At 37.0% G+C, this 10,016-nt stretch overlaps 1 protein-coding gene across 2 annotated transcripts; it reads right to left on the reverse strand.

Moving 5' to 3' along the window:
* Positions 1 to 218: 218 nt before the first annotated feature.
* On the reverse strand, positions 219 to 7,643 carry LOC143540571 (uncharacterized). Of its 2 annotated transcripts, none has more exons than XM_077033595.1 (6): positions 7,228 to 7,643; positions 6,403 to 6,828; positions 5,903 to 6,325; positions 1,861 to 2,268; positions 1,628 to 1,774; positions 219 to 883 (listed from the first exon to the last, which is right to left on the reverse strand). In XM_077033595.1, the coding sequence occupies exons 1-6, from the start codon at positions 7,548 to 7,550 to the stop codon at positions 739 to 741; spliced, it is 1,872 nt and encodes a 623-aa protein (XP_076889710.1). In that variant the 5' UTR covers positions 7,551 to 7,643; the 3' UTR covers positions 219 to 738. The 2 variants fall into 2 exon arrangements, with proteins under 2 accessions (XP_076889710.1, XP_076889709.1); XM_077033594.1 differs by having other exon boundaries at positions 1,628 to 1,783.
* Between the last annotated feature and the right edge of the window lie 2,373 nt (positions 7,644 to 10,016).

Genomic DNA, 10,016 nt, shown 5'->3' on the forward strand with positions numbered 1-10,016 from the left:
CTATCAAACTCTTGGAGGTTTATATATAAGTTTTCAATTAAATGTTATATTTACCTTGTGGTTGTGTGAACTCAGACTCACAAAACTCTAGAACTACATTTAATCAGTGTGTATTCCAGGTTTAAAAACCACCTCATCTGGATTTGGAAGGCTGCCAATTCCTTCTTCAAACACACGCATGCTAATTTTATTTTATCTTATTTTTTTGCACATCAATATCATTATAATAACAAAGGTGCAGGCGTCTCCCGTGGGAAGCTGGATCACGGTACAAGCAAGGAAATGAAACAGAAAAAACCGAAAAACATCAAGCAAGAAACAAAGTCGACCGCCTTTCACACCTCGAAGCAAGACACCGATAAATTGACCCAAACCAACCAATCCAAAACGCATGCTAAATATAATAATTAAATGTCATGCAATACTAAACGGTCCATAACACCTAGCTTTGAACCCAAAAACGGGTCAAATCAATGTGTTCCATCAACAAGCCACCTTAGTAAATTAGGAAGAATCATCGGCAGACCAGACCACTCCACCACAGAGAGTCTACACCGTATCACAACCATCCAAATATCCGATCAACCACAAAAACTCATGCACAACTAAACGGGCCAATGACTGCTACCATTTAAAGGAAACGGGTTATAACTTACCTAATCGTGGCTCTTAGCAATGTCTGATTTAATATTAGATCATTACCATAACTAGTCTAATATTTAATAATAAGACTGCTCGCTAGGTGGGTCCATCCTTGTTTGGTGCTGGGATGTTGTGATTATGCAGGCCTTTGTATGTTATGATCACTTGTGATGAACCATCAACAGCTTTCTGGACGTGTTTCTTGACTGTACATCCAGCATAAGTGCACTTGTAGCAGTTCCTGAAACAAACATACATGCCCAAATATCAACAGATAATACCGATGTATCTAGAGGCTAGAGCTAAGGTCATACAATTAAAACATACTTTCATTTATGTTCGAATATGGTACATGCACTATCTTATTGCACATAGTTTAACAATATATCTAGGATTAAGGCCATACAATAGAAACATACATTCTTTTACGTCCACATGTTGCACATTAGGTCATTAAAGTTTCAAGTTATGAACAACGTAATCGTTGTGACATGATGTGGCTTTTGCTGCTCATTTGTTGGCATCCATGTGGCTTTTGTTGCTGATGTGGCAATAAAAAAATATAAATATATATATGACTATTTTCAAATAAAAAAAAAAGTAAATCTTGTAAAGAAAAACTTAGTTCTTTTAAATAAATAACATCTATATATAAAATTAACGCTTATTTCTCAAGACATGCCACATCTGTATAACCGATAATCAGTCACCACATTCAAATAGAATTTGAATGTTTAATGATTGTATTGACAATAAAATAGTACCCATACATATTTGGACAAAAGTGAAAACACATTGCCATTGTATGACCTTAACCCACAAATCTATATTTCACTCTAAAGTGTTGACACAGACCAAGTACTAAGAAACAAAAAGTAAAAGTTTTAACAAAACAAGCAATTTACTTGGAAGAATTATCCATACTATTTCATTGTTCAGTTGTATCATATTTGTGTGAGAAATGGTAAAGGAATGAGTAATGCACCTGGGGTGAGGGTATCCCTTCACCATCTTCTGCCCATACTTCCTCCATTTGTAGCCATCTGCTGATATTTTCATGTCCGCAGCTGCATGTACAATAAACTTGGGTGGTTTTTTTGGATGTTTGAAGACATAGCTTTCTGAGCCGTTTCTTTTAAAACTGATTATCAATCAAAAGGATACAACTAAGTTAATACCATATAACAAGATAATATTAACATGACATTCATAGCTTACCTCTGCTTCAATTCTGAATCATCAACTTGCACAACTTCAATAAAGTATTCCTTCGATTCAGGGGTTGAGATTGATTTCCTTTTTAGTAATTTTGCAGTCAATATAACATTATCTTCATCCAAAACTGGATCATGTTTGTGCTCGTTTTTATAAACTACATTTATAAGAGAATTAAACTGATCACACAACTCCACCTTCTTAGCACGACAGGTACTGTATTCACATTTATAATAGCTCCGAGAACCTTCAGGACTCTTCACTTTAGTCTGACCATATTTTATCCAGGCGTAACTGTCGGTCGGTATCTTAACAGGTTCTGAAGCAGATAACGATTTGTAACCAGTGGAGTCCTTGTCGGGTGTGTTTGGGTGTTTGAGGACAAAACTTTCTGAGCTGTTTGCCTTTAATCTGATTATCAATCAAAGAAATGCAGTTAAGTTAACACCATAAAGTGATAAATCAAACAAACACGGCCCATGCAGCAGGTTAGGATAATCAAAAGAAAAGAAAAAAACAAAAAAATGTTTATTATGAGTCTTTTATATGTTTCATAGTTTAGAAGATTTTAGCTTAATCTACAAGTTTTGTTTTCGTTGGATATAGTTGATAGTTACATTGTAATTAGGTTTTCAGTCCCTCAATTATCAATAAACCAGAAAACAGCCATGGGTAGTTCCCCACAAAAATACATGTTTACTGCCTTAGTCTGATTGTTCTCTACAAGTGGTATCAGAGCCAGGTTATCCGATCCAGAGTAAACATATTACATGGGAATCATAGTTGTTAATAGCGTATAGCGAACGACGAAATAGCGGTCGCTAATTTATGTTTAGCGATACACTAGAGGAAAACTTTATAAATATTTTATATGTATATTATATCCAAAACGCTGTTTTATATGTATATTTAACAAAAAACCTAAAATCCTGCTATTTTATATGCATATTTTATTTAATCGCTATATATATTAAAACAGAAAGAACCTAAATTTCTACTATTTTCACGCTATGGAGGCACCATAATCGGATAGTGTCACATCAGCGCTTCGCTATGCTATAGCGCTCGCTATGAACGCTTTTAATAACTATGATGGGAATAAAGGTGAAACAAGACAAGACAGGCACTACACTGAAGCAAACTGGATATGCCACAAAGATCTTCAAAGATGCAAATTTGTGGGAATGCAACTCTACAAAATATTCCATGGACCCAGATTTCAAGATTGGGAAAGATAAGGATCAAGAGTGTGTTAACGTGTTATGACCAAAGCCTAGGAAACCGGTCCATCTGCAGCTGAACAGCCCGCATGTAATCGGTCCGCGAGAATAATTAAAATGCCAGCTCGTTATATGCATGATTAAAGTTAGGGATGGAATATTTGGAGAATTATCATCTCTTTTAATTATTGTTATCTTTATACTTTGAAATTGAGTTTGATTGCGGTTGTTTTTTATTTATCCTTAGTGTATGTTTCCTTTATTTATATATTGTTCAAACTTTCATTATTAATCGAGTATTACTATTTGGTTTCTCTCTTCTTCTTCTTCTACTATTGTTCTTGGGAGATTTTCAGTTGTCACGAAGAATCGTATCATCATATCAAGTATCATGATACGGTTCTCCGAGACAACCGAAAAAGAACGGTATCATGATATCAAGAACAATAGAAGAAGAGAGAAACCCAAATAGTAATCGATTAATAACGAAAGTTCGAACCATATATAAAGGAAACATACAATACAATAAGATATATCAAAAACAACCATAATCAAACTCAAAGTATAAAGATAATACTAATTAAAAGAGATGATAATTCTCCAAAACTTCCATCCTTATCTTCAATCATGAATATAACGAGCTGGCTTTTTAATTATTCTCACGGACCGGCTACATGTGGGCTGTTCGTAACATATTGTCAGTGAATATATGAATCATTGATTGTTGTCGGTACTTAACACACACACGCCTGACATCAGGTATGCAGTTAGCATAACTAGTCGATTTATGGTCCCCAAACACATCACATTCGCAAGCTGTGAAACATGTGACTCCCAGATTGAATCGGTAAATCAAGAACAAACGAACTGGATAACTCCCAAATGTACACCAAGCTGTGAAACATGTGACTCACAGATTGAATTGGTTTAAATCCCAGGTACCTTGAGCTTAGTCCGCAATTACAGCATGCTCTGATAAGGCACATGATCGATAAACACTTTATTATTGCAATAGAAAACTAACACAAAAGCTCGTTAAAAATAATTTTCTATTGATCGCTCGTCCAAAACCTCTACCTAAGTCATATACTTATAGACCTAACCCTAACTTGGTGACCAAGACAATACCATACTAATCCTACTACAATTAGTCAATTAGGAAACTAAACTAACTTGGCCGACTTGTCAACTTATGTCCTTCCATATTCACCGACTTATGAATACGTTCCAAAGTTATCAACTATGACCCCCACAATTTCGGAACCGTAACATTTAACTCAATTTTTCTTGTTCATCAGCCTTTGATCACAGGTCAGATCTTATTTCCGATTTGAAATCGAAATGCGAATCGTTTAATTGAGAGAATCAAACAACAGTCCTGTCTTCTTCTGGTCACTAACTTAGGCAACTAGCTTACTTCGGCTTTGGTTCACAATTCCTGACATTAATAAACAAGATCGGACACTGCTTCCTGAAGTAATCGATCGGCAGTCCCTAAAGCTTCCTTGACGTCTTTGATTAGTTGGCCCTAGATCTCTTCACGAGAGCAACAAGCTATACCACGTGACGGCTAGATCTTGGTTTCAAATTTCAATCCCGGGTACCTCAAGCTTACCAAGCTTTGATACCACTTCAAAGCACACGATTGAGAAACACTTATTACTGCAAGAGAAAAATGACTGAACTAGTTGCAATAATTATCTATTAATTACTCATCCAAAGCCTCTACCCAAGCCCTATATCTATAGATCTAATCCTAACTAGGTAACCAACACATTACCATATATTTTTGTTTTTGAAGGAAAGACATTACCATACTAATCCAATTACAATTAGGAAGCTTAACCAACTTGGTCGAGTTGTCAACTTAGGTCCTTCCATATTCACCTACTTGTGAATACGTTCCAGAATTACCAACAGTGATGAAGCATGAAAGGGGAACAACTGACCTCGGGCTTTGTAACAGGAGACATGGTGATGGAGCTTCGGTGGGTTATACTAACAGCTCACATGTGCCAAGTAGAGCTGATGGCAAGAGTACCGCTGAATGATGTTCATTTATGGGAGTGGTCTGATCGCATGGTGCAACCAAAAGCAGAGTACGGTTACACTTTCATCTTGTGAGGCTAAGTCCATGGGTCAAAGTGTGAAATCCATAACACTCCGTGTGGATAAGAAGTCTCCTATCTTGTGTTGGAGAATCCGGCGTTCCATGGGCAGAGTCAACATACAGATGCTCAATATCAATTTATCCAGGAATGTGTCAAGAAAGCGCTAGTGATGACCGAGCGAGTTAATGAAGATGAGAAAAAACCGATATTTTGACCAAAGCGTTGCCGAGAGTCAAGCTTATCGAAATGAGACAGATGAGGGGTGTTGAAGACTTGATGGCAATGAGGACAGGAATCAAGGGGTGAATGTTAGTTAATTTCAGCCAACCCTAATGGAGTTGGTTAGGATAAACAAAAAAAAAAGAGATCTTATTTATTTTCAGTCTTTTATCGTTTCCTAGTTTAGAAGATTTTAGCTTAACTCCAAGTTTTGTTTCTCTATATATAGTATACATTGTAATTAGGTTATCGGTTTTTCAGCTATCAATAAACCAAAAAAGGGTCGTGGGTGGTTCCCCACATATATAGATGTGTTTTTACTACTTTCATCTGATTGTTCTCTACAACAAACGTAACTAGTAAAACCCGCTCATAGCAAACGTTACTTGTAGGGTCTGCGGAGGATGCTCCCATTTAGACCCTCGAATTTTATTATAAAAACACCTTTTAGGCATCATATAGCAAGATAAAATTACCTAGACATTGGTAGCTTACCTCTGCTTTATTTCTGAGTCATCAATATGTGCAATTTCAATCAAATGTTCCTTCAATCCAGATGCTGAGATTAACTTTCTTCTCGGCGATTCTTCATTTGATACAACCTCACCTCCCTTCACAATCATTCTCTTAGGTGGATCATGTTCGTGTTCGCCTTTATAAACTACATTTATAATGGAATTAAACTGATCACACGACTCCACCTTCGTAGCACGACAGGTACTGTATTTGCATCTATAATAGCTTCGAGAACCTTCAGGATTTTTCACTTTATTCTGACCATACTTTATCCAGCCGTTACCGTCAATCGGTATCTTATCAGATTCTGAAGCAGATAAAGATTCAGAACCAGTGGTGTCCTTTTGGACCAGTTTTTCTTGATGTTTGAGGACAGAACTTTCCGAGTTGTTTCGCGTTGATCTGGTTATCAATGAAAACGATCCAGTTAAGTTAGCACCATATAGCAAGATAAAACAACCATGCAATTAGTAACTTACCTCTGCGTTATTTCAGAGTCATCAACATGCGCAACTTCGATTGGATGTTCTTTTAATTCAGGGGTTGATGTTGATTTTCTTTCTAGTGATTTTGCAGTTGATATAACCTCACATTCCTTCAAAATCACCTTCTTAGGCGGATCATGTTTGTGCTCGCCTTTATAAACCACATTTATAATAGAATCAAACTGATCACGGAACTCCACCTTCTTAGCACGACAGACTCTGACTCTGTAGTTGCACTTATAATAACTTCGAGAACCTACAGGACTCTTGCCTTGCCTCTGACCATACTTTATCCAGCCGTAACTGTCGGTCGGTATCTTAACTGGTTTTGAGGCAGATAAAGATTTGGAACCAGTGGAGTCCTTCTGGTCTGGATTTTTTGGATGTTGCACAGAACTTTCTGAGCTGTTTCTCCTTAATCTGATTATCAATCAAAGGATGCAGTTAAGTTAGCAATGTATAAAAAGATAAAATTACCATGGCATTAGTTAGGGGTGTGCACGGAACCCAAAAAAACTGACTCGAAACCAGAAAAACCAAACCGAATTAGAAACTGACGTTTTGGTCTTAGTAAAAACAAAAATATCGGTTTTGCATTTTGTGAAAAAACAAACCAACCCGAAAAAACCGATTTGTTGAATCACTTTTCGGTTGAATCGTTTAAGTTTTGTGAACCGAACCAAACCCAACAACTGAACACTCAATACCGGAACTGAACGGTTTTGAAAATCAAAAAACGGAAACTTTGGTTTCCGGTTCGGTTTTAGCCGAAAAGCGCACCGAAACGCACAATGCACACCCCTGTCATTAGTAGCTTACCTCTGTTTTATTTCCGAGTGAACAATCTGCACAACTTCAATTGATTTTGTTTTTAGTGATTTTTCAGACGATAGAAGCTCAACCCCATTGGGTGGATCGTGTTTGTGGTCGCCTTTATAAACTACCTTTACAACGGAATTAAACTGATCACGATACTCGACCATCTTAACACGACAGCCAGTGTACTTGCATCTATAATACTTTCGACTGCCTTCAGGCAGATGACTGTGGCCATACCTCCTCCATTCGTATCCGTCAATCGGCATGTCACCACCAGCGGTGTCCCCTTGAGCAGCATTCATCATAGATCGAGTGACAGGCATGTTGTGAATGAAGACGAACCCTAACCCTAACCCTAGGTGAGTTGATTAAAGCAGCCTGAAGAGTTCACTAGCTGTTGTTGGTGAGTCCTTTGAAGATGGGTTGATAATTATATAGATATCATCTGGATCAGCAGCTAGTGTAGGTTATTTATACACATTTAACAAATGTAAACATATACATACATACATACAGTCCTCCTAAAAGTTGAAGGAAGAAACAATTGAAGGAGAGCAGAAAAGAGAATTGATGATGTTACCGATTGATGGTTTCTAGAATGTTCTTACAGCTGAAATGTACTAGTACTCTTTGATAATTAGGAGTTTGTTGTGTCATGTTGCAACTCAAGTGTCTGAAAAACAACCAACCAAACCAAAGGGATTGCATTGAAACCTAAGGCCATGTGCACTGGAGTGGCTATAAACGGGGGCGGGCGACACGTGGTAGTCACTAACGGGGTGAATTTATTTTTGTGGGTGTGACGGTGTAGGGACAACTTTTTTTATTGTTTTTCTTTTATAATTAAACTAATTAAATAAAAACCAATTTCTTCAAATAATTAAATAAAAATGCACTAAAGTTAAAAAGAAATACAAAAAAATACATAACTAAAAATATAAAAAAACATATAGCTCGGTTGGCGTACATGTTTAGGTTCGGGTCGGGAAATTGAAACGGATAGCTCGGTTGAGGTTCATCGGGTTTCATTGTAAGTTCACGTTCGGTTGATTTTGCGAATCATGGTTTTGACCATAAGAAGGGAATGGGTGGTTCAGTTAGTTCGGGTTGTTAAAGAATTCATTATGCATATATATATATATATTACAATATAATTATAATAGAAGAGATAGGCAAATGCTCGACGCATCATCATCATCATCATCATCGTACTCAGTATATCCCACCAATAGCAAAGCTATGGTAGGGTCTGAGGAGGGTAAGATGTAGACAGCCTTACCTCTACCCCATAAGGATAGAGAGGCTGCTTCCGGTGAGACCCCCGGCTCGATAGTAGTTTTGCATCAAGCCTTGGACATAAGGCACATAGCACTCAATCATCGGGACACCGGCTGATCGGTGCATGTACCCTTGTCTTTCGGCTATCAACGCCACTACATGATGCCTGATTAACCGTCCGTCACTTTTAACGTTATTTTCACGAGATTAGTAAAATAACGTCAAAATTAGTGCAAATGCTCGACGCCGTAACATTAAATACCCACCCAGTTATATCTACGGCGGCATCGTCTGTTATCGAATGGTGCAATAATTGCTGCCGTCAATGGCTAATCGTGGAAACGTCTTCAAATGTTTAGGGTATTAATTTCTTATTGACTGTATCATAATATTGATAAAGGGTCCAATGCATACCGACAGACTATGTCTTATCCGCCACCATAACTCTAATTCTCTTTCTCATCTCTCTCCCTCTAATCCCAGCAGAAGGAAAATGCTTCTTCACATCGATGTCAGCCAGTGCGGTGGTGTATGCTTCGTCTCTCCTTAAATCCAATTTCTATTCATCTTTAGTTGGATTCACATAAAGGTTTCTCTATATACACATAAGAATTGTGATGTAATGGATGCATAATTGTCAAATTGATTCTACATGGGAGAAAGGACGTTCAGAAAGAGGTTCTCATCGTTCAAAGCATTTCGAGACTGAACTGCGTCGACAGAGCAAACTAAATTGGTTACTTTTGTGCTTATTGATACAACTCATTTGATCATTTGGTGAGTTAACTTTGGCTTCTGCTCAATGTTTTTGTGTCTTTAAATGTTGAATTCTAGAACTAACTTATGTGATCCTTGTGCTAATGAATGAAATCAATAATCTTGAAACTATTTAGATTTCAGATTGTGCGGGACCTAAATCCTGAAAAAGATCAGAAAAGAGACAACTTTGTTCTAATTGGATGTTTATATACACATCTCTTAACTTGTTTTTTTAATGGTCCTTTTTTTAAAAAAAGAATTGCTCTAATTTATTGATGGATGTGTTTTAATGGCGAACATAGAGGCTTGACAATTTGTTTTATGTTTTTTATGTTCAATTTAGACTTATTTTATGTATTATATGTCGACCAATGAAAGGTGTTTTACTTATTGTACATTGGAGTTTCGTTGATTAACCTCGGATTTCCCCTGTTCATCTTGGTTGTAGAATTTTCAAAAGGTGAAGCAGTTAATGTTTAAAAAGGTGCACTTGTTACTGCTGAGTTCATACTTAAAGTTAGGCATGTAATAAAAAAAAGATGAAACTACCCATCCCATGAAATTTGTAACGTGCTTGATTGTTATGAACAGGGGTATTCTTGGGAAATTACGACCCCAGAATTTTCAAAAGGGTATTATATCTATCAAATTTATTTGATCATTGCTAAGCATTTAAGCATAACTAATTGTGTCCTGTTGTTGGTGAAATTATCTGTATGACGAGGACTTTGACTGGTCGATTGCGGTGTCAC

The sequence above is a fragment of the Bidens hawaiensis genome, unplaced genomic scaffold (genome assembly GCF_021521415.1).
Source record: "Bidens hawaiensis isolate Kalapana, Puna unplaced genomic scaffold, B.hawaiensis_p1.1 tig00012279_1, whole genome shotgun sequence".
Classification (NCBI taxonomy): domain Eukaryota; kingdom Viridiplantae; phylum Streptophyta; class Magnoliopsida; order Asterales; family Asteraceae; genus Bidens; species Bidens hawaiensis.

Excerpts from the sequence above, each read along its gene's own strand:
- LOC143540571 (XM_077033594.1), bottom strand. The coding sequence starts at position 7,550 with ATGCCTGTCACTCGATCTATGATGAATGCTGCTCAAGGGGACACCGCT. Across the intron at positions 6,829-7,227 it reads CACTCGGAAATAAAACAGAG|ATTAAGGAGAAACAGCTCAG; the intron begins GTAAGCTACTAA and ends ATTGATAATCAG. Across the intron at positions 6,326-6,402 it reads GACTCTGAAATAACGCAGAG|ATCAACGCGAAACAACTCGG; the intron begins GTAAGTTACTAA and ends ATTGATAACCAG.